This window comes from Spea bombifrons, chromosome 2 (genome assembly GCF_027358695.1).
Source record: "Spea bombifrons isolate aSpeBom1 chromosome 2, aSpeBom1.2.pri, whole genome shotgun sequence".
Classification (NCBI taxonomy): Eukaryota; Metazoa; Chordata; class Amphibia; order Anura; family Pelobatidae; genus Spea; species Spea bombifrons.
This window is the reverse complement of record NC_071088.1, coordinates 106,861,861-106,887,475: the sequence shown is the minus strand read 5'-3', so window position 1 is coordinate 106,887,475 and position 25,615 is coordinate 106,861,861. Positions and strand designations below refer to the sequence as shown.

Sequence of the window (25,615 nt, the reverse complement as noted above, 5' to 3'; positions counted from 1 at the left end):
ACGCATATACCAATCCACACATATACACCAATCCACACATATACACCAATCCACACACATACACCAATCCACTCCACACATATACACCAATCCACACATATACACCAATCCACACACATACCAATCCACACGCATATACCAATCCACACGCATATACCAATCCACACGCATATACCAATCCACACGTATACACCAATCCACACGTATACACCAATCCACACATATACACCAATCCACACATATATACCAATCCACACGCATACCAATCCACACATATACACCAATCCACACATATATACCAATCCACACATATACACCAATCCACTCCACACATATACACCAATCCACTCCACACATATACACCAATCCACATATATACCAATCCACACATATACATCAATCCACACATATACCAATCCACACATATATACCAATCCACACATATATACCAATCCACACATATATACTAATCCACACATATACCAAACCACACATATATACCAAACCACACATATATACTAATCCACACATATACACCAATCCACTCTCACTCTATGCTTTCCTACCTTTCCTCTTTCAGTTTCTTTGCCTCCTCTTCGCTCTTCTTCTTAGTCAGGGCCGGACTGGGACTGAAAAGCAGCCCTGGAAAAATTTGGAGAGCAGCCCCATATAGTTTATCTCACGGTGAAGCTCTTATACCCACACGCACCCCTTATACATACCCGAGTCACACTATGTGCCATTCTTTTTATCTCATTATTTGTATTAAAATGCCAGAAAGCAAAAGTGTTAAAAGGCCCTAATAAATGAAATACATTACACATAATGGGATCAAAACATTTACTACTGCGAACATTTTTAGATGAAAGAGTTCCATTTTATTCAGTGGAACTAAACACTGATCACATTATTCTTCACGATATTCAGGTAAGAAACTTTTATTTCTCTATTAATTCATGTAGACTATTTTTTTCGATATTTAATAAAAGCTATGATTGAGACATGTTTGGTTTTTATTTCCTTTCATTTGACAACCTACCCCCGAGTTATGCACCTCTGCCCCCAGGCTTGCCACTCTGCCCCCCTGATATGCCTTCTACCCCCTATATGCCACTCTGCCTCCAGAAATGCCTTATACCCCCTATATGCCACTCTCTCCCATTATATGCCTTTTAACCCCCTTTTTGCCACTCCACCTCCAGATATGCCTTTTGACCCCCTATATGTCACTCTGCATCCAGAAATGCCTTATACCCCCTATATGCCACTCTGTCCCATGATATGCCTTCTAACCCCCTATATGCCACTCTGCCATATAGGGGGTTAAAAGGCATATCATGGGACAGAGTGGCATATAGGGGGTATAAGGCATTTCTGGAGGCAGAGTGGCATAAAGGGGGTTAAAAGGCATATCATGGGGCACTCTGCCTACAGAAAAGCCTTATGCCCCCTATATGCCACTCTGCCTCCCCAATATACTTTATACCCTCCTATATGCCCCTCTGCCCCATGACATCCCTTTTAACTCCCTTTATGCCACTCTGCCTCCAGATATGCCGTTGACCCCCTATATGTCACTCTGCATCCAGAAAGGCCTTATACCCCTATATGCCACTCTGGCATATAGGGGGTTAAAATGCATATCATGGGACAGAGTGGCATATAGGGGGGTATAAGGCATTTCTGGAGGCAGAGTGGCATAAAGGGGGTGAAAAGGCATATCATGGGGCACTCTGCCTCCAGAAAAGCCTTATACCCCCCTATATGCCACTCTGCCTCCCTGATATGCCTCAACCCTCCTATATGCCACTCTGTCCCATGATATGCCTTCTAACCCCCTATATGCCACTCTGCCATATAGGGGGTTAAAAGGCATATCATGGGACAGAGTGGCATATAGGGGGTATAAGGCATTTCTGGAGGCAAAGTGGCATGAAGGGGGTTAAAAGGCATATCATGGGGCACTCTGCCTCCAGAAAAGCCTTATGCCCCCTATATGCCACTCTGCCTCCCCGATATGCTTTATACCCTCCTATATGCTCCTCTGCCCCATGATATACCTTTTAACCCCCTTTATGCCACTCTGCCTCCAGATATGCTTTTTGACCCCCTATATGTCACTCTGCATCCAGAAATGCCTTATACCCCTATATGCCACTCTGGCATATAGGGGGTTAAAAGGCATATCATGGGACAGAGTGGCATATAGGGGGTATAAGGCATTTCTGGAGGCAGAGTGGCATATAGTGGGACACACTTACATACACACACATGCCGATACACACACATGCACAAATACAAAAAAACATTATACAGTACAAAAAATAAATTTTTTTACTCACCTTCTACTTCTCTTGACTTCCTGGTAGCTGCACACTGTTCTCTTGACATCCGGTGGTGCAGCAGTCTGAGTGCGAGGGGGCGGAGCTTCCACCTCACGCTGCTCCCATCACTATGCAGCCATCAGGCTGCTGGGAATGTAATCTAAACGGCCGGTGCGTGCTGATGCCGCCGGCCGAAGCTACTTTAACACTTTTTTTTTATTTATATGGTAAGCAGGATCGGCTTGCCATATAAAACTAAAAAAAAAAGTATTAAAGCAGAGCCGGCCGGCGGCATCAGCTCGCGCCGGCCGTTTAGATTACATTCCCAGCGATCTGACGGCCGCATAGTGATGGGAGCAGCGTGAGGGGTGAAAGGTCAGTGCGAGGGGGCGGAGCTTTCACCCCTCACACTGCTCCCATCACTAAACGGCCATCGCACACGGCTGCTGGGTGCTGATGCCGGCCGGCCGCATCAGCACACAGCGGCCGCTTTGATTAGAATTCGGGCAGCCTGGGGGGCAGCTCAGCCGCTGTCTTCATGGCCGCCCAGCCCACGGACCTTCCGGCCCACCGGGAAATTTCCCGGTATCCCGGTGGGCCAGTCCGGCCCTGTTCTTAGTTCTTCTGTCTTCTCTTCTTCCGGGTCAGAGGGCACGGAGACCGGTGGGCGCGGCTTCAGTGCTGTGCGCCGGGATCTGACAGCAAACCCCGGCGCACAGCAGCTGTTGCCGCGGGGATCACAAGGGAGCGGTATCGGAGGTCTGTTAAAGACCTCCGATACTGCTCCCTTGCGAGCCTGCTCCTCCAGCGGCGGACATTACTGTCCGTCTCTGGAGGGGTGCCGGGTGCCCCATACTGGCGGCAGCGGACCCCGCGGCGGTAGGGGCGTCGGACCGCTCTGCGGCGGACCCCGCGGCGGCAGTGGCGTCGGACCGCGCGGCGGCGGCGGCGGCGGCGGCGGCGGACCCCGCGGCGGCGCCCCCTGGAGTGTGGCGCCCTGTGCGGTCGCACAGGTCGCACACCCCAAAGGCCGGCCCTGAGCTATGGTAATCCAGTGATGACAGCTGGGGCGGCAGGATGGAAACCTTTAGGTTGGGCTGGATGCAGCTGTTAAGGAAAAAGGAAGTGCAGGTGTGAGCGGCACTCGTAGTGACAAGGTAGGGTGTGAAGTCAAAATTGGCAAAAGCAAGGAAAAGCAGACATAAGAGGCTTGATTCAATGAGCTGTCTAAAATCTTGACAAAGAAAAAAGAATAAAAGCTACAACAGTCACCAAATAGACACTAAACGCTTGCCTTCATGTACATATGTAGCCAACTTTCCCATGTCACTGATGCAAATTGAAACTAAAATGCAATCTTTATGCATGCACACACACACACAAACATATCTCTATCTATCTATCTATCTATCTATCTATCTATCTATCTATCTATCTATATATATATATATATATATATATATATATATATATATATCGATTGTAAGCTCATGAGCTGGAACCCAAGGAGCCCACCACTCTTTCATGGCAATGAAAATGTTATATGGCGAGATGGAAAGCTCACACGTTGTATCCGTATGCATAAACGTATCTTTGTTAACCACAGCACATTTAAACTGTACAGCCCTGTGGAATGTGTTTTAGCGCTAAATAAAGAAATAATAATACTATTTAGAACTCCACACATTATCATCACATTTTAAACCTTTAAATAAGTAAAAAGAAAATGAGGGTGTATTAAGGCAAGGAATATTAAAAAGATGCCATCATTTGAAAGGTTAGTATCAAAACCCTTTTCTATTGTACCAGCATTGCAGGGTTTTTTGTTTTTTTTTATTTTCTTATGTACAAGAGGGTTTTCTCACTAGATTCATTTCAGGGCTTTCAGGGCCAGAATTCTGTCAATCTTTCTTGTTACAACTATCTTATACTTTAAATAGATACATTTTAGCAAGTTGCTGGCAAACATCCCAGAAACCAATTATGAGGGATGTAAAACAAGAGTTGTAAAAATGGTTTTAAAAATAACCCTTGCAAATTATGGCATCTACGGTACTTATTTTTTTAATACTAAAACCAGGACTGCACTACATATGCTATGTTATTATACATTGCAAAGCACCTTAAAGGCATAGAGTGCCGGAATGTGACATCACATACTTGCAGGGCCGGCCCAAGGCAAAATGCCGCCTGGGGTGAATTTTAAAATGCCGCCCCCCCTTATCTACCCCCCCTGCCGCCCCCCCTCATTATCTCCCCCCCCATTATCTACCCTCCCCCCCCCTTGTACTTACCTTTCAGCAGTCCTGCGGCGAGTCTCCCTGTTCGGTCTCAGTGCCGGCTTGTAATGCTGAGCGCCGGAAATGAAGTAATCTTCCGGCACTCAGCATTACAAGTCGGCACCGAGACCAAACAGGGAGACTCGCCGCAGAGGAGAGAGAGAGGGGCGTCGAGCGGGTACTGACAGCTTGGTAAGCGAAAACCACTCGGTGCCCCTTTCTCTCTCTTTCGCTTTAAAAAAAAAAGGGGGCTTGGGGCGGCAATGTGCCGCCTGGAGCGGTTGCCCCACTCGGCTCCATTGTCGGGCCGGCCCTGCATACTTGTGTTCCTCAGTGAGGACAGTGGCCATCGAGGAGGCAGCAGAGGAGCTGCGCTTGGTCAGGCCTAAGTAGAAGTTTAAATAAAATACTTCACTGGCAACATGTAAGCTGTATGTTAGTTTTACCTTTTTTTGCTGGGTAAAATTAGACATATTAGTTTCTAGACCTCTCTTTTCCATGTACAAGAATCTATCAGCTTAAGCCCTGCTAAAATGTAGCACTCCTTTTTTTTAATTGCTTATGTGAGATCATGTCGTTTGATCTCTGTGTAGCCTTTTTAGCACTTCAGTTGTGTTAACCTGAGTTTCGGTATGAATTGCTAACCGTGCATTTTTCACTTTGCTTAAATCCACTTAAGATTTAGATGATTCATTAAATCAGGCCCCACAAAGTGACCTCCAGCTGCATGAAAATACTTGTCAGTCTGTAATTTAGCACGTCCACTAAGGGAACCATGATAATAATATTGCAATGTTTCACCACTTGCATAGAATGCAGAGGTAAAAAAACCCACCCAACTAAAAAAGTAATATTCATCTCTTCTACATAGCCCTGCCTACAGCTCGAATAATAAAGAGATGTGTATTTTTCTCATACTGAGCCCCTGATATATTTTCCTCCAAAAAGCTACTGCGTTTTGCATTTGACTTTTAATACAGAGGTAGAAACCCACTCAACTAAAAAAGTTATATTCCATTCATCTTCCTCTCTATAAACAATTAGAGGATTAAAATGTTATCTTTAGCAATTTAAATGAAAGTGGTTAAAAAAGGGGGACCTTGCATATCACAATCCATATAATGACATTATTAACAAACAAAAAATGTAGCCCTTGCTTCATGACAAGGGCAGCAAGATGTGCAAGTGGCCCAAAATACAAATGTATTACATTGTCATGATCATTTTAACAAGAATAATACTTTAAGTGAGTAAAGTGAGCGGATTTCATTTATAAAGTATAAATCTGTGTTGGCTTGATTCATTTTATATTAAACAAGGACCCAAAGTAAGATCTGCAAGTATTGTAAACTAGAGAATATGCTAAATGGTGCACTTTTCTTTCCTGGAATCATCTTCCATTAGACTGTCCTCTCTGCTTCATGTACCTTTTAATCATAGTTAAAAATGTATTTTCAGTAAAGCATACAATCTATCCTCTAGAGTCTAGACCCTGCAACCAGCATTCAGGAGAGAAACCATTCCCTCCCTCGACCTTATGGATCTCCAGGCCTTTGACTTCTCCATTTGACTTTCCTGATAATCAAACCACCCCCACCGAATTCTTCTCAACCTCCTAATAAATTGTGAGCTCTCGAGTTCCACCACACACCCTGTAACAGTATATCAGATGCATTCTTGTTATTGTTAGTATTTAACATAGCTGACTTAGCATTACTGTTCTTCTATTTTATTGTTATAGCTCTGCTGAATCTGCTGTATAAATAAAATGTAAAATGAATTATCATATTGTAGGGCATATCATTTTAATGTCCACTGGCTTTGTTTTAACCAGCAATCAACTTAACATTAGCTTAGCATGTGCTTTTAATGCCCTGTCTACCCATTGTACAGCGCCATGGAATATGATGGCACTAAATAACTTTTAATAATAATAGGACTAATACAAATAATAATAACAACAATTATTATTATTTGCAAGGCATAAAACATGTAAGCAATGCAAAGACAAACTGATACAATAAGTAAAGAGGGCCCTGCTTGGATGGGAAAATGACACCAAATTGATGTTTTGTGTTAGGAATAAGAACATATTACTAATAATAAAGTTTGTAATTAAAAGTTTACACACTGAACAGACATTACGTGTAGGAGAAAAGAGTCAAACTGAACAGACGTGAGATATGGCTGAGAGCTTCAGTTCTGTCTGAATCTAATCTTATAGGAGACTAGTGGCTCTGCCAAGATGGGAGTCTGGTTTTCGACTTTTTTTCTTTTTTTTGCTCAATGCACATCTTTAGCAGAATGCACTCCTGTCAGCAACTTCCTTGCTGTTATTACACATCAGCGTCTATATGTGGGAATGTCTGTCACTTCTGGATGCGTGGAGTCTGAGAATATCAGTGGCTGAGTGCTTCTCCCAGATTAACTGTCTGTAGTGTGTGTTAGTGTCTGTGTTGTTGTTTGTAGCAGTGTAACATTTTATCTAGAAAAAATACCAAGCATAATGGGCTTTCTTTTTTAGAAGATCCTGCACTCAGAATTGTTTTTTTTTTTAAGTGGAGATTTATCCAGAAAGTGAAAATAATTTGTGTAATGTGGGTTAGTGCTAAATGGCAGTACCGGAATACAAGAACATAATTTACCAAGGTTGATTTCATAATACTAAATCTATATTAATATGTATTGACTTATATAGCTGTACAATGGGTCAACAGGCCATAACAAGCGGTGTGTCGCATGATAGTTGGGATTTACAGAAAGAAAAGGTCAGGAAGGCCCTGATAAAAAGCAGCTTGCAATAATCTAGAAAAGGAGAAAGTAAATTATAGAGAAACCTACAAATGAATTAATTAATTTAACATCCAAACTGCAACCTTTGTTGTAAATAAACATGAAAGGGCAAATGAGTAAAAAGTATATTATCAAAAGGTTGCACGGATTTCTTAACTTTAGTATATAATATAGATATCAATAGTAATAGTAAATACAAGTAACCTATCATTTAATTCACCTTTAATATATAGGTGTAAATATAAATATGCAAAGTATATTTATCTACATGTAAGCATTTGGGTTTATATACTTTTTTTTTATAAAGATAACAAGAGAACACTTTTGAGATAATCTGAGGATAAATAACATTTGTTTTGTTTTATTTACCATACTGAGAAAGGAGAGTGCAGTTTTACACCTCATGTCAGGAACATATGTTCCTTATCAGATTATTGTGAGATAATACAGAGTAGAAGAGATGACATCTGCTTTTTGTCAGAAGTAGATGCCATGTGCATATGATTTCAAAAAGGGCCTTTGTGAAACTTTGTTTTCTGCTGACAATGGTTCTTTAAAAAAAAAATTCCGTTACTCTGTATCTCGATGCTACATTCTATGAGATGCTTTTAAAAGTTACACTGTGGATTTGCCTGAGGCAAGAGAGCAAATTGAAATATATTTGTCACACGAATGACACCGGTTTATTTAGAGAAAGCAGCTGCATTTTCAGTTACGGAGTCAGATATCTCAGTTCTACTGTGTGGTGCAGGTAGAGTCAATGAGGAATATGCAAAGAAATCTAGAAGTCACCTGAAGTTAAGGGGAAAAACATATGTGCACTCTTTCTCTATAGTGGCAAATGATCTATAACTAATTTCAGATGCCATTAAGGGCTATTTAGTAATATACTATCGTGCTTAAAATTTTGCATATAACAAATACTGCAAAATACAGCTGGGTAACAAAATAGATAGATAACGAGGGTGAAGATAGACATCTATAAAATGAGAAAATGTTACTTCTTTAAGAGCTAAACTTTTTTTAGATTTAATTTTATATATAATAATAATAATATATTATAATAACAGTTACTTACAAATTCACAAATAGATAAATTATTTATAAATTGACCCATTTGCAGTATGGATGAACTCATTGTCTGTCCCGATTATAACCTAGATGAATTATTTACCTCTTGTGAAACAAATGGCTTAATTGTTTGCTCAATTTGAAACCTAGAAACCATATCAGAGGGAATGCAGATGTCCGCAATATGGGCAGTAAGCTTCTAGGAAAAAACAGAGACTTTACAGTTGGCTATAACACTGATATATATATATATATATATATATATATATATATATATATATATATATATATATATATATATTTGTGTGCTTGAATGTCTCTAAAGGATTTTTGGAACGGATCTACTAAGTGGGTAATGCACTGGTTATGCAAACTGAGGCGCATTCTTGCCCATGGTGGCAGATCAGGGTGTGTGTGTGTGTGTGTGGGGGGGGTGTTAATAAGCCTCTCCGGTGTGCCTCTGCTTAATAGGCCAATTACATGGAAGATCTCTCCAACAGGCTTAGTTACACTATGGAGGACACCATGCTGCAGCCTCCATAGCATGTTATTCCCATGAGCAGTACAGTCTTAACAGGCGAATATGATATGATGTTCCAATGTTCAGCAGTAAGGATGTGGCTAGGGGAACTGCCTCGGGCAGCACCAAAGATAAATATATCACTACTCCCAATATCTTGCCTGAAATATTTTATGTCTTATAAATGAACAATAGCATAATAGTGTGTGACCAGTATACTAAATCTTATTGAAAATCTCAAATGACTGTATTATGGCAGGAGAGTGCAAGGAATATTAATTCAGAGAATGATGAACATTAAAATAATGCAATCATCTAAAGTAGCAGTAAATCGATGGAAGAGGTGCTCAACAGTGGATGACCAATCACAGCCCAGCAAACATACACTGGCACAATTAGCAGACTTACACATTATAACATATCCTAATTATAGTTTAATATTGATTTTTTTTTCACCCTGGACCATACAGTGGATTCATGAAATAAACTTATGTAATATATGATTTACATTTTTATTAAATGATTTGGTAAATATATTGGTATATATATTGGTGTATATATATTTGGTATATTTATTTGGTAGATATATTGGTGTTTTTAAACATTGGCTTTTATCATCGAACATCATTTATAATTCAACCATTTACCAAAAAGCAACAAGCGTATTTTAGTTTTACAGGGGCGTTGTGAGCAAGAAACCACAGCTTCTAAACCTAAGCAACTATATTGGTTCTGTTCCCCATCATTGCTCATAACTCAACACAAAGGGAATTAAATTAATAATATTGATTAGGGTAAGTCCCTCAAAGCATAGTGGCGGTGTAGTTCAGCCAGTGGGTAGGTGGTCCCACTGACTGTAATTACAGTATGTTGCTGGTCTTGGGTCATTTCAAAAGCAGGGAAAGCTGGCAACACATAAATATTTCATTTTTCTCTTTGGCTAACATACAAAATTGTGGAAAAACACATATTATAAGATGCATGTTCCCAGCATTTATATTTATTTTAATGACATTATAAATCCAAATACCATGTTATTTTTTTAATAGAATTTACCTATAGGCTTAAGAAAGGCAGAAAGGACAATTTTCAACACTTAATATTAATGCTTAATATTTTATATAAACAGTATTTTTACTGATAATTTTAAGGTTATCACTTTATTTGTATAATGCTCGTGTAGTTGCAGAATGGCATTCACAGAGTTAATCTAGCCACTTACCATCAACACACACCTTCCATAATGTATCGAATAAATAATTTAACTGAGGTCTGCACATAATTTCCTGCCTTTGCGTATATTTATACGGTCACTAGACTTGTACAGGAGTGTTAATTTAATAAGCAACTGTTCTATTTGGTTAGGAGTTCATAAACAAACCAGCACTATTGAGTGCAGGGCTCTATTCACATGGTAATATTGTAGCGCATAACAGCCTTAGTGTATCCTTACAACAGTGTATCAAGCTGCAACATCGCCACGTTATTAAAACTATTAAAAAGCACTGTCTTTACAGCAATCTGCAGAAATATTCCTTGTATTTTCCGTTGATGGGTATGAAGCAGTGTATCAAGGCTTCATGCTCTTAGGGCACATGGTCAGATCTGTGGTGTCATGTTCTTTGCATTGGGGTTACATATGAGGACACTAATAGTGCCAAGTAGCTAAAGGGGAGCCATCCTTATCATTAGTGTCTTAAAATATGGCCTGAATGTACTGGGTTAATTCTAAGAGTGGACTAAAATGAAAATGTGTTAAATGCTTAATAAAGGACATTTTTTTGTGTAAATTTGTGCAGTGTTTCAAGTTGGATGAGTTTTCTAGTACTTACATATTTTTCTGCAAGTGGAGTACCTAAAGAAACTGACCATACATTCAATTGTGCAAGCAAATGTGTAGGGCACTCTGATTAATAGCATTCAGTACTCTTTATTGCAAACATAGAATTTAATGCAAATAAGAATTTGGCCCATCTAGTCTGCCCATTTTCTTTAAATGTTTATCAGTCATTGGTCTAGTTTTTAGATTTAGGGGAGCCCCACACCTATCCCGTCCATGTTTACATTCCCTTACTGGATTATCTTCTGTCTGCAGGGAGGCTAATCCATTTATCTACCACCCTCTCAGTAAAGTAAAACTTCTTTACATTGCTTCTAAGTTTTATTCAGAATAAATTTATATTGCACGAATGCACATGATAGATACATTGTTCAAGCCAAACAACTGGTTGCCAATACCTAAAAATACATATGGAATGTATATTGCCATATATAAACTGCTTAATAATCTCAATAATTATGGGGTAAAGCTGGAAGTTTCCTAGGTGCACAATAAAGCACTGTCTATTAGAGGTATCTGCTGTGAAACAGATGGAGGTGGTGAACTGGTAATGACTAGTGTGTTTCTAATAATACACAGTATATTTTTTTTAATTAGCAAAGATAATTGAATTAGAATCTAGTGACCAAAGTGGAAGTTTAAACCCCAAACACTGCTAATGCAAAGCAGGAAGAGCAGGAAGTCCTGTGTTTCTCCCTGCAATTTCATTAGAGGACTTGGTTTTTCACACTGTCTAAATAGATTTAAGTGATGCTAATATATGGGGACAGTTTTATCAGCTCGGATCTACATGAAATACAAAAGTAAATTGTTTGAGACCTCAAAGCATTTTAACATGTAAACAGTGAAAAACAAGCTGCGCTAACCTGACAGTTCAGAAACTTTTACTACCCAGAGTAAATCTATTGACAAATTGCTGCATTGGAGAAATTAGGAAAAGGGTCAGAAATAAAAAAAAAAATTCTAAGTCCGCAAGATGTATAGACATGCTGTGGGCTATACAGTAACTCTTACTGCAATATGCATGGTGGGGCTTTTTAGCCAACATCAGCTGGGATGCCAGTTGTTTCTTAATATGTCTACAGCACATGACAACATCTGCAAGTGACTATAAATTTCCATACTCAACAATATGTATTGGCAGCTTCTGGCAGTCCAGCTGTTGTAGACTACAATTCCCATCATACCGAGAATGAGGGGGATTGTAGTTAACGGTAATTAGTGTGTCAAATGTTTCTTGTCTATATAATACTTAGTAGTAGGTATATGGCAATGTCTAAAACTCTGGCTGTTGTGAATTAAAACTCCCATTATGCTTGGTCAGCCATGCTGAAAGTGATGAGAGTCCAGATTAGCTCACATGTCATGGAATGTTCATTCATCCATGGAAGCTGCTAATGTTCAGTCTTAAAAATGCTCCTTTCAATGCTTAAATCACTTTTTTTTACATTTCTTAAATCCAATTTTATGGTCTAATTTAGCAACGATTTGGAGAAATTAGTGAATGGCTGGATCTTGTTACAGACACAAGGCTGAGCCCTGTAGGGGGGCTTCTTCCCCCTGGCCATCTGAAGGCACCAAACCTAGCAGGAGGAACAAATTGCCTTCTCCACCGCGTGCCCAATTGACACTTTTGTACCTTTTGTGTTATTTTTTGGAGCTTGTATACCTTTGAGGATCCAACAAATCCTTCGCAATAAAATCTGGAGGAGACAAATTCAGCACCAAAACCTACAGCTTGTTGAGAAATCACCATATGCGAGATGAGTCCCCAAATGGCACATATGTGAGTGTTTAGGACTTTTTTGAGACATGATGTCAATGACACACTCTTCAAGGAAATTTATTTATCACATTATAATAAAGAGTAGGAAGCCAGAATTAACTTATTTCACCCCAGACATCGAAGCAGGGAAACGCTGTAGGGCATACTTTTCTGGCTCAGTTTTTGATTGGATTTAACAAAGAGGAACACTGTGCTCAGACTCTGTGTAGCCTTTTGTATTTAAAAAACCTAAGGGCATTAAATCTAATTACCTATTCAATTGTAATTAATGCAATTAGTACCTTTAGGGAATTCATTGAATCAATGTAAAGCACTCTTTCACTAGATCAATGGACTTCTAATGGGCAAACATCCCTTGACGCCCTGGATATTAACCTGTAACAAGATTTTCTATGTACAGTGTGCTTAAGTATAACGACATACACAACACACACCTACACATACAAACACACAGCTCCCACACACACAGAATGTACACAATAGCCTCCCTATTGCATTTAATGCTCCAAATGCCCTTATACGTGGGCAGGAAGCAATAATATTTTTTGAATGTAACCCAAACAGCTGCTTGGCACATAGGTGCGCCTACTTCATTTACCATGTTCTAGACCCAGCGTCTTATTCTTGGCTAAGAGTGATAGGATTTGTATTTAAAAATGCAATAAGGGAAATCAAATTTCCAAATTCGTTCTAAGATGTCACAAATGGCTCGTTTTTTTTTAAGCAGACCCCCCCCTTCCCCACTGGGATCTTTTTTTGTAACGATAGTCAGATAGGCTTTTGGTCACCATTTGCTACCAGAATGTTGAAGTTGCCGCTGGGTGGGCGGAGCCTTATTTACATATCCTTCGGGATATAACCAGAGGCAAGGCATAGGATAAGTCAGTTAAGCATTTGTGACCTGGTCTGACGCGTTAACAAGACTGCAACGACTGATCTCACAGCTAAAGGGGATATCATCTCCTCACTTTTATTCTTTTACCTCTACAGAAGAAAACCGTTATTAACTCGTGTCTTTGTGGACATTGGATTACTGCAGTGTTAGACAAAGGGGATCGAAGATGTGGGAGTTTGCAAGTTCCCTTCCAGTGCTGCTGCTGAGTTTGCTGCTTTCACGATCGTACTGTGAAGTTGTCCATTACTACACCAACGAAGAAGAACCTCCCGGCACAGTGATTGCGGTTCTATCACAGCACCCGAAGTTCAGCTCCTCTGATGGCAGTTTCCGTCTGATGAAGCAGTTCAACAGCTCCCTCGTCCACGTCCGGACCAGTGATGGGCAGCTGAGCATCGGGGAGAGGCTAGATCGGGAGCAGATTTGCAAACAGTCTCTTAATTGTATCCTTGCCCTGGATGTGGTCAGTTTCTCCAAGGAACAATTCAGTCTGATTCACGTTAAAGTTGAGGTGAGAGACATTAATGACAACAGCCCCTACTTCCCCAACCCAGAAATACCCGTGGAGGTGTCTGAAAGTTCTCCTGTTGGCACCAGAATCCCTTTACCCGTGGCCATTGATGAAGATGTTGGGTCAAACTCTATTCAGGACTTCGAACTCTCAGATAATAGTCACTTTAGCATCGACGTGCAGACCAGGGCTGATGGGGTGAAGTACGCAGAGCTTGTTTTAATGAAAGAGCTTGACCGAGAGAGACAGTCTTCCTACACCTTGGAACTGGTGGCCATGGACGGGGGAAGTCCATCTCGCTCTGGCAGCGCCGTTATTCATGTTAAGGTGATGGACTTTAATGATAACAGCCCAGTATTTGAGAGGAACACTGTTGTTGTGGAGCTTATAGAGGACGCGCCTCCTGGACATCACTTGCTGGACCTCAAAGCAGCCGACTCAGATGAAGGTGTGAATGCAGAAATTGTGTATGGTTTCAGCCCTCAAGTGCCTCAGGAGGTTCGACAGCTGTTTAAACTCGATCCAAAATCCGGTCGTCTAACTCTTGAAGGTCAAGTTGACTTTGAGCTCAAACAAACCTATGAGTTTGATGTACAAGCTCATGACTCGGGTGCCAATCCTTTAACTGCTACCTGTAAAATCATCGTGCATATCATTGATGTGAATGACAATGCCCCGGATATAAGCATCACCCCTCTCACTTCCATCAGCTCAGGAGTCGCTTATATCACCGAGGCTGCTGCTAAAGGTAGTTTAGTGGCGCTGATCAGCACCACGGACAGGGACTCCGGTCCGAACGGGCAAGTTCACTGCACTCTCTATGGACACGATCACTTCAAGCTACAACCAGCATATGAAGACAGCTTCATGATCGTCACCACTTCTTCTTTAGATCGAGAAAAGATAGCCGAGTACAACCTGACTGTGGTCGCTGAAGACAAAGGATATCCTTCACTGAAAACCAACTACCACTACACTATCAGGGTGAGTGATGAAAATGACAACCCGCCTATGTTCTCCAAACCAGCGTTTGAAGTGTCCATCCTAGAAAATAATGCACCTGGGGCTTACATCACCACTGTAGTTGCAAGAGATCCTGATACTGGCAACAACGGTAAAGTTTCCTATAGTCTGGTGGAAGAAAAAGTTTTTGGCCAGTCTTTGTCCACATTTGTAGCCATAGATGCAGACTCTGGGGTACTGCGTGCTGTCAGATCTCTGGACTATGAAAAACTCAAACAAATAGATGTTCAAGTTGAGGCCACAGACAACGGGACCCCCCAACTCTCCAGTCGTACTCAATTACAAATCAAAATAGTTGATCAAAACGACAATGCTCCCGTGATCACATACCCAATTCTAGACAGTTCATCAGCTGACATCATGTTGCCAGTCAATGCCCCTCCAAACTATTTAGTTTTCCAGATTAAAGCCACAGATGCAGATGAAGGACTTAACTCTCAGTTGTTCTACACCATATTGAGGGACACAAACAGATTGTTTTCCATTAACAAAGGAACTGGTGAAGTATCTCTGAGAAGGAAAATAACCCCAACGCAAGTTGAGGACTTGAGCATAGTGATTGCTGTGTATGACTCAGGTAGACCTTCCTTGTTTTCCAATGCCACCATAAAGTTCATTCTCACAGACTCCACTCCTTCCAGTGTAGAGATAGTTATTATGCATTCATCTGAGGAAGAACAACAACAGTTTGATCTGTCTATAATCTTTATTGCGGTTTTATCCGGAGGATGCGCTCTGCTCCTCATTGCCATCATATTTGTGGCCTGTACTTGTAAAAGAAAATCAAGCCAATTTAAACGCGACTCAGAAGTCAGCAGAATTTACAGAGAAGACCAGCCATTAAGCTCCAGTGGTCCTTCATCCAGCAACTCTTCATCTTCAGATGCTCAATCTGAATCTTGCCAGTTGTCAATCAACACAGAATCTGAAGATTGCCGCTTTTCAACCCACTCAGACCAAAATGGAGACCTGAACAGACCTTCAGATGTAAGTTTTTTTTTGTTACTCGTATTTCACATTATTTGCCAAAAAGTTAAATGCTAATCTAAATATATATATATTTTTTTTTAGAAATGATTACATAACAGTGTAATATTTAGAAAAACTTTTATATGAGTATAATGTTGAAATGGGCTCCATCAAGTGAAAAAGTTGGATAATTTTCTAAGTGTATTTCATTTATTTTAATAGGTTTCAGCTTCTGACCATTCAATTCCTACATCGTCTTGGCATCAAGAAAACCCCACAAGGATGAGGTAACAATTCTTTTTTTATTTAAAAGTTTATAATAAGAGGGCGTCTAGAAAGCATGATAGCTGCTACCAGAGGGCATATTTAGTCTTCTAAAAAGATGTGTGAATCACAATCACAATAAATGGTTGTCAGAATTGACATTTTATTGTCAAATGAATGTACAAATATTGTACATATTTGTCTTAACACCACGCACCTTAAACAACAACATAATTTTATCAGTGACTTGGATTTTAAGATTTGCATTTGTTTATTTCTTCTGTACAAAAAAGTGATGTTATTTTAACTTATACTTATATAATTACAGCAGCTTGACTTCTCAAGAGGAGCAATGCAGTACTAAAGACAGTGGCAGAGGAGACAGTGATTTCAATGACAGTGACTCTGATACCAGCGGGGAATGTCCGAAAAAGAACCATACCCAGTCCATTCAGAATCAACCAGGTAAATATTGGTTAAAAATAGCAATCAGAATGTAAAGGCCATCTTTAGTAAGAGAAAGAGAACCATTAAGGGGTGCTTGTTTTCATTTTAAAATATTTTTGCATTACATTTATAGGCATTACATTAAACGATATTATATTCTTACTTAAAGCTATTGACCCAGGCACCCAACTGTAACTGTCATTCATTATGAGAATAGTTTGACAGGGATTCTACAGTTTCTGCCATATATATATATATACCTTAGGCTGTATATAATGCACTTAACATTATAACATATTAAAGCATTTAAACATGAAGCACCGCATCTAGAGAGATTCCCAAATACTCCTTTTGATATAGTTAATAATAATTATGTTTTTGTTTTTTTTAAGGTGTCATGCACATTGAGCACTCAAGGGCGTTACCCAAAGGAGAAAGGTGCTTCAGCTACGGAACTGAGAGAGGCCTCTACAATGGAAACTTTATGCTACATCATGAAATGGAACGTGCCATGCCACTGCCTTTAGCTACCACTCATTACAATACGTATAACCCAAGAATACAGAATGTTCACATTCTTCATCAACACAAAGAATCGTACTATCATTACAACAATGCAACAGTTGGAAGATTACAGAGACAATATGAAGTAGACATGGTAAACAGAGGCGCAACAATGTCTCCTCCAAGACTGTCTAGAAAATATCAAGAATATAGTTATAATCCAGAAACATTATTACACAACCATGCTTCTGAAATAGCTACAACTTTTTAAAAGTTTCTAAAAGAAGAAGTAAATGTTCACGCTGTTGACTTCACTTATAAAGTGAAATAAACTTAGGCTTTAACCAGTCAGAAGATGCTGGGTGAGATCAGCATTGAGATTTCCTAGATATTCTCCAAGACAGAAAGTTTTTGTGCCTATTTTCCCTTAAACATAAATAAGGAGCTGATCAAAAGTCACTATTTATATTATACCAGCATTACTAGCTTTAGAAGCCGGTGTTGTGGTTTTACATAGAAATTTAATTACAATTTCTCAGTTGTATTTGGGGCTGATCCAAGGCTTATTGGTGCCCAGTAAGGACTTTGGCGTCTCACTTTTGTCAGCCATGTTGCCCCTATGTGGATATTTCCTCTGTATGGACACATAATGGTCATCTTAGGCGGGTTATGTTTTGGTTGGGCCTTTTCCTGACTGAATTGTTAATAATACATAGATATTATGTCTAGAGGGTGTATATTTTTTTTTCAAAACAATATTTTTGCCTGTATATATGATTTAGTGTTGTATAGTAATAATTTTCAATAAATATTTATTTTGAAAAATTAAAAAAAATCTTGTTTTTATCATTTCATTTTGTTAAGCAATTCTACTGATACTGAAATAACAAAATTCAGTGTTATCCTTCATGTTTCTCAAACTATCAAAGAGAGGAGACCATCAGGGTCATGTAACACAATGTCCTGTAACCCCATGGTAAAAAATAGCTGCTCCTACACTGCAAGAAGCTATAAGGAAAGGCTCCTGGAAATGTAATGGTGTGAAGTGTGAGTGATAGAGTGGGAATGATGGAGTGAGCCTGTTTTAGTGAAATTGTGTGTGTGATTATTAGTAATAATAATAATTATTGACTACAACACACTGATTCTGTGGAACTATAATAATGAAGGAGAACACAAAATTAACAACATAAGGCATACTGGTTCAAAAGGAAAAGAGGACCCTGTTCTTTTGCGCTTATGATAGCTATTCCAGTTGTGTGGTTCATACCTTAAAAAATGTTGTGCTGTTTTCCTTTCTCTACAGCTGTATTTTTTGCATAATATGTTTTCAAGCAGTTGCGCATTTGCCATAGACAAACACTCCGTCTCCTTAATTAACCACGGACACTCTGACTAATGAAAAGAAGATGTTTCTAAATATTGCCATAAAGAATCAGTTCAGTTGTGGTAATCGTGAAGAAATGTTACCCAAAATGTCATATGACTGACAATAATAGCAGCCTCCAGGCTGTTACAAAAAGGAGGTTTATTGGAACAATAATAGGTTTGTCAATGCTAACCTATATTACTGTATACAGCACTGTGTTTTATGCTTATTTAGATTTTTTTTCTTTATGATACATTCCATTTAAATAGGTATCTCCATTCCTTTGGGTGCTATGGAACATTTAACAGTATTTATCTACGTCAATGTAGAATTATTTTTGCAATATCATAGAATGCTCCTTTTTACATCTCGTTTCTGCATCTGGCTTTGGTTACATTCTTGTCAGATATAACTGTTAACATCTATCGGGATATTTGAAACATGGAGTTCTTTGTATAGCTGTGAACCTCAATTACAATATTAGCTTTCAGCCACCAAGGTGCTTTTTCTATAGCATCTCTTTTAAAATCATTAAAAATAATGCACTATTACCTGTTACACAATAATACTAGAGAAATGCATGTACAAAATAAATATAGAATAAACATATTTCATCTTAAACTAAGGTATTGGGACACCTGGCCATTACACCAACATGGACTTTTTTTCTCATTTCATTCTAAACCTATAGACATTAATCTGTAGTTGGTCCTCCCTTTGCAGTTATAACAGCTTCCACTCTTCTGGGAAGGCTTTCCACAAGATGTTGAGCATCCCCCTCATCCAGTAGAGCATTTGTCAGGTCAGGCACTGATGTTGGACAAGTTTGTCTTAGTCTGTCAATTTAAGTCTCATTATACCCCTGGAATACATGTATTGTAAGAAGCACTGCATAAATTACTGGCACTATATAAATAAATAAAAAATAATAATAATAATAATAATAATAATTCCAAGTGCTTTCTTGCCCATAAGTGGTGCAAAACCTTAGAGGGCAGAGGGGGTGGGAAGATGAAGCTCTGCAGCTGAAACTTCTACTTAAGGTAATTATTATTTTCATTCATTTTTTTGCAGGTTACATTAATGCACATGAATGTTCTTACAAAGTACTTTTCTATTCATTCATTGTTTAGGAGGACATCTGGGACACATAAAAGGTATAGGAACAATTTGTGCAAAAAGCATACAAATTATAATTTATATTAATAAACAGTAAACTACAATGCATGTATTTGTGGAAATGAGGTTGTAATATGTAGAATTGGAAATGAAACTGTTAATTATTACAAATTTTACAAAAAGTAAATCACATCTTCTACATAATTAGGTCATGTAATATGTGACATTTTAGATATACTTCATAAGGACCATACATGTTGGAAGTGCTCATTGTCCAGTACATAAAATTAAAAGAAGCACGCTGGGCATATTTTTTTTTTTAAAATAAAAGTATGGCCACATCAGTCATTGCTGATGTGATCAGGAATCCAAAAAAGCAGGAGGATGAGAAAAAAAAAACTGATGCATTATATTGGTGCAAATATGTATTTTGTGGCTTTTAATTTGGTATAATCATAGCATATAACGACTGATCTTGAGATTTGCGGGATCCAGAGCAAAAATACTTTTGTGATGCTTAGGGCTGAAGCCACACTTCCCCTGCATTGAACATAACCAACATTAAGGGTGTTCACACTGTGATAAATTGTGTGCCGCCACCTCCATGGGCCTAATGTAGGGAACATTTAAAGAAAAAATTCTCACTACACGTCAAAAACCAAAGTTGTTTGCCAAGGAAAGTACGGCATAAGAGTGCCTATTATTGTATTAATTAAATGCTATTGCTACAATATTATCATTTTAACAATATAAATTATTTCATTTAGATTTTCATTGAATGATCACATTAAGCCTTTCCTTTTTACTATCAAAATTAAACAACCAAGTTCTCAGTCCTAATGGTAATCAAATAACTTTTTTTTTTTTTAAACTAGTTGTCTTTTAATTGACTGCAATTAATACCATTAATACTATTAATATGCCGGCCTGCTCATGCTGCTGAGCTGCTCCTGCGGCGGTCCTGCTGGACTGCTCTTAGGCTGCTCCAGCGCTGGCGACCTGCTGCTAAACTTGCTCCTAGGCAGCTGCAAGGCTGCTCCCACTGACCTACACCTAGGTAGCTTGGGTCCAGGTCAGAAGCCAGGTCTGACCCCCACTGTAAAATTGAGGCTGGGAGAGGTAAGTGGAGGAGGACGAGGGTATCTATGTATATATTTATAGATCTATGTATGTATGTGAGCATGGATGTCTATGTATAAGTGCATGGATGTGTGTTTGTGTGTTAGCATGTATGTGTAACTGGGGTGAGGTGGAGTGTATGTTAGAATGAATATGTACGTGTGTTAGTGAGTATAAGTAAGTGTGTGTAATTTGTGTAAGTGTGTTTACATACAGTATGTGTGTCAGAGTGTATGTTGGAAGGGGGCAAGGTGCAAAGAGGGCACATACAAGCTGTTTGGGGCAAAGGTGGCGGTTATAAGCTGTTTAGGGCAAAGGTGGCACTGTAGCATGTGTTGCTTGGTAAGGTTGGGGGGCCCAGGTGCAATCTTTGCACCAGGGCCCTGTGGTTTCTAATTACCCTCCTGTGTAGAACTGATATATTTAACAAGTTACTAAGGGGAGTTTATGCATTTAAGTTTCCTTACTTTAATTAATTTGTTTTGGATACGTAAGGAAATTATATGTCAAATTATTATACCTTGTAATCTGATGCATAGTTTGCCTTAACTTCAAGATTTATGTGTACCTAAACTTGTCCTGAAAAAAAATCTAGGTTTCTTTAGGTTGGGTAAACTGGATTTGAAAGAGAGGATACAAACATGATTCCCCATCCCCCACGTTCTCTTTAATTACTCTTTAAAACTTGTATTTCATACTTCTTTATTTTTGCCTTAAAAAGGCAACCAATAGTATTATAGTGGAATGTTGCATATGTTATTAGGAATTGTTACACTAAAGTGTTGTCCAAACCAAGGCTATTTTGGTCAGATAATAGGATTGCATTTACTGAAGCTTTAGCATTGTTGAGCCAAAAGGGAGATAGTAGGAATAGTAAAGATAATAGATGTATAAGCTAAAGTCTAACAAGTGAAAGCTACTGTAAGTTTCTATGTGTAATAAATTTTATTTATCACCACGAGTGCACATTTACCGATACTATATGTGATTTTACAGGTTTTAGTTTCTGACCATGCCACGCCTTCACCTAATAAAAAGTCAATATCTTTCCAAGACTGATCCTGCTATTCTACTACAAGATGCATCTAAAAGGAATATCTGGAAACAGTGATATACAGTTAGGTCCAAAAATATTTTGATATAATTATTATTTTAAAAGAAAGCCCTACTTGTCCTGAAAACCCCCCCAATACATATATTTTGTAGGGGTACACTAAATGAGTTAGTGGGCAATCAAAGTTGAATAAATACAGCAAAAACAGCTCTAGTCATTTAGAGCAAAAATAAATAGCAGCCAAAATAACAAAACTTGTGTCAGTGTCCAAATATTTCCAGACCTAACTGTACACCCAAATCAGGAAATATATAACAAGCCTTAATTTCAAAATAGAAGCCCTCAGAAAGGTTTCTAGGTAGAAAAAGGAAGCACATGCTCACATCATTTTATAAAAAAAAATAAAAGAGAAACAAAGGAAAAAAAAAAATCAACAGTGTCTAACAGACCCAGAATGGCCACGTGGTACACCAGGCCAATTCCCAGTCTAGCAAGACATATATATAAACGTAGACTGCGATGACAAATATCTAGAATGTTTTGTGCAAAAGGAGTAGTCAATGCAGGTTTGCACTTCCCAGCAGTAGTGGCACCATTCCAATCACTTTGAACATAGCTGCAACATATATGCCTACACTAAACTTCACAGGGGGATAGAAATCATAGATATAGAAGGAATATTATATTAAAAAAAGAAAGAAACAATATTTTTTTAAATGTATATTATATGGTCTCACCCTACAAGAAAAAATAAGACGTTGTGATTAGGTCATCCATGTGGCTTTTATCTTGTAATGGGTCGTTGACACTGTAGCATACCTGGTTATTTGTTTCACCTTAATAGTCTTTAGAAAGGCATATCTGTTTAAGTTATATTCCAAGTGATTGAAACAGTATTAGCACTGCTGTGTTGTGTATATCTGCCTTGACTATTTCTTTAGCTTCATTTGTTTCTTCCTTTTATTTTTTTCCCCATAGGAATGTTAATTCTCATGTTTTATGGCATTTTTCCCTTTTTTTTTATTTTTGTGGGATTGGATATTCCATACTCATGTCATATTTTGTTGTGTATATGGTCATGGATAGACCTTTTTGTTTATTATTATTAGTGTGATCTGGACTTCAAATAGAACCTGTGCATTACTTTTATTACCTAAATGCTCCCACCCAGACTTTCAACATCATGCCATCATTAAGGAGATGGTAAAGCTAATAATAGTCACAATTCAGAGGTAATACACATATATATTCGGGGGTCGACAAATGATTGTAATCAGACCTTCCTGGGTAGAATATGAAATGGAGCACTCATGTTCACACAATAGGGTAGAGCTGGTGTGCTAATTTGTTATTATTTACGGTTTGGCCTCTGTGTCAAAAAGTGGCAGGTCTACACACTGAAAGACACAAATCTCCATCTCAAAGAAACATTTACCCAAATTGTGTTACAATCACAGATCCAAGCAAAAGCGACTTCTACATATAAATCATCTAATTAGCTATCCCTTGACGTCTAACTTTAGCACTTGGGCCTGTTTTCCTAGTTTAGTAAACCCCATGAAGGGTAACCATCTCCACTTCCTCACCGTTAAAAAAAAAATAAAAGATAAACTTTGTTGGAACTGGATGGTTCCCTGATGGTGACATCAATGGGGAATTCTTTTTATGTGCTACTGCGTAAAATCACATTTAATAATTTTTATTTTTTTTCACATTTTTGTTTTAAATTTAATTTGCTAATATCACATTGTGATCTCCTCCTAAACTTATTAATTGCACCCTAAGCTCTTTTAAATCAGCAGTCCATTACCATATTATATATGGCGGACGTTGAGATCTGTGGGAGGGGCCACACGTGGTCTTGTTGAAGATCTCGGTGTTGCTGAATGCCTCAACAACACCACCATTTGGGTGAAGAAAGAGATCGTCAATTGTCGCCAACAGGATGTTTTTTCTGTGACGTGTCTGGCATGTCAATTGTCGCGACATTTGTCGTGTATTTGTTTATTTTGCCTGAGGGTTTCCTTGTGCAGCGCATGTCCACATACTCACCTGATCTGCTGCTCCAGTGCAGATGGGGTGCTGCAACCAGCGCTGGATATGCCTGGCTGCAAGGGTAACCACATCGACCATGTTTCCAGGACACATATCATTTGTACATATTGCTGACCAGCACACATATAATGTTACCCTGCAGTATGTGGGATGTATAGACTTATGGAAGGGAACAAATTGGTCAGTAATACGTCCCCTATAACGTAGGGCAGGATTTTATCTGGGCTGGTCAGCAATATGTACAAATTATATATATCTGGTCAGCGTCAGCGCATATCCCCCTGTCTGGCCCTGGTAAAAACTCACTATGAGCTTAGTAAGAAAGTACCCAAGTAATAAAAACATTAAAACAAACAACTCTGACATAAATTATACATAATCTGCTTGCACTAGCAGGAGATAATATAAATAATGTTTTTGGTTTTTTGGGATGGGATGTCAAAAAAAAAAACAATGTTAACTTAACTAAAAGTGGTTGGACTTCCAGATTAACTGAACATCTTCTATGGGGGGAAAAAGTCAGAAGTTTGACGTAGTGGTGAGATAAGCAATATATGGCCATATAGTGTGACGGAATACCCAAAAGGTATGCTTAGATAAGCATTTTTTGAATGGATATTTGCTAAATTCCTTCCTTGTTGTGTTTACTTAAATTAACACTTGTGGTTAGGTCTTGGAGGGGGGTATTTTTGTTGCTGTCAAACTGAAAAAGCTTGAGGACTTCATGTAACTTATCTCAGTCTTTGTTTACATTGTAGCTTTCTGTCTTCAGTGCTTGTGCTTACACACTGCAACTATTACATTGTTACATGCATGTCTTTCATTTTAAAATTAAATTACATCGTGTCTGGGTTTATTTGATTTTAAAACGTTTCAATAACGTTTTTTATTTATTTTTTGTTCAACTGTTTGAAGGCTACTTATAGATGCACTGCTTTGGATTGACACCCGACTTCTTATCCAGGATCCATAGCTGTTTATACCACTGGGAGATAGCAGAAGCATTTTTTAAACACTCATCTACAGACACCAGACAAGCCAGAAGGCTTGTTTTCCCTCAGAAATCTCATGGTGCTTCCACAGCCATAAGGGATTCTGGGTAGGCACATGCAAATAAGGTCAACAATGATTATTGTCTGGTGTCTGTAGATGAGTGTTTAATAATGCTTCGGCTACCCCCTAAATTTTAGTAGAAGGGTTTTCCATCACCTTTACCCACCATAACGTATGTTATGGTACCACTAGGAGAAGTACTTTTGTGAGGAAGTGGGATAAGTGTTTTTTTTTCCCTTACTGTGTTCTAGTACACCCTGAAATGTTTTAAATGTAGTACATTATAATAGTGGAACAAACCATGATTCCTAACCGGGCAATTAAACATAAATTATTACTTCTTTCAATATCTTCATGTTTTTTTTAAAAAAATATGCTTGTGGATACACATTAATGATTAAAACTACCAAGCGACTTCTCACAGCCTGTACCATTTATAATAAGTCCTGCAACGCTTTGCTATATTGATTCTGAACCATACATCCCCAGTGCATATACATAATGTAAAGAAATATGAAATTGGCTTATGCTATGGAAGTGGCAAAAAATGGATTTAGACAGGACTGGACTGACCAGCAGGCACACCGGGCAAATGCTCCAGTGGCAGATCAGGTTCTGCT

The 25,615-nt window shown here is 38.7% G+C and overlaps 1 protein-coding gene across 1 annotated transcript; it reads left to right on the top strand.

Moving 5' to 3' along the window:
- The first annotated feature begins 13,673 nt into the window (after window positions 1-13,673).
- On the top strand, window positions 13,674-17,596 carry LOC128475173 (protocadherin-8-like). The gene is made up of 4 exons (XM_053457645.1): window positions 13,674-16,029; window positions 16,234-16,298; window positions 16,604-16,740; window positions 17,115-17,596. Exons 1-4 carry the CDS (start codon window positions 13,675-13,677, stop codon window positions 17,495-17,497), a joined length of 2,940 nt encoding a protein of 979 aa, XP_053313620.1. The 5' UTR covers window position 13,674; the 3' UTR covers window positions 17,498-17,596.
- Window positions 17,597-25,615: the final 8,019 nt, after the last annotated feature.

Bases quoted from the DNA above. Each gene is read 5' to 3' on its own strand.
- LOC128475173 (XM_053457645.1), top strand. From the start codon at position 13,675: ATGTGGGAGTTTGCAAGTTCCCTTCCAGTGCTGCTGCTGAGTTTGCTG. The intron at 16,030-16,233 runs GTAAGTTTTTTT...TTATTTTAATAG, and splicing joins ACCTGAACAGACCTTCAGAT to GTTTCAGCTTCTGACCATTC. The intron at 16,299-16,603 runs GTAACAATTCTT...ATATAATTACAG, and splicing joins GAAAACCCCACAAGGATGAG to CAGCTTGACTTCTCAAGAGG.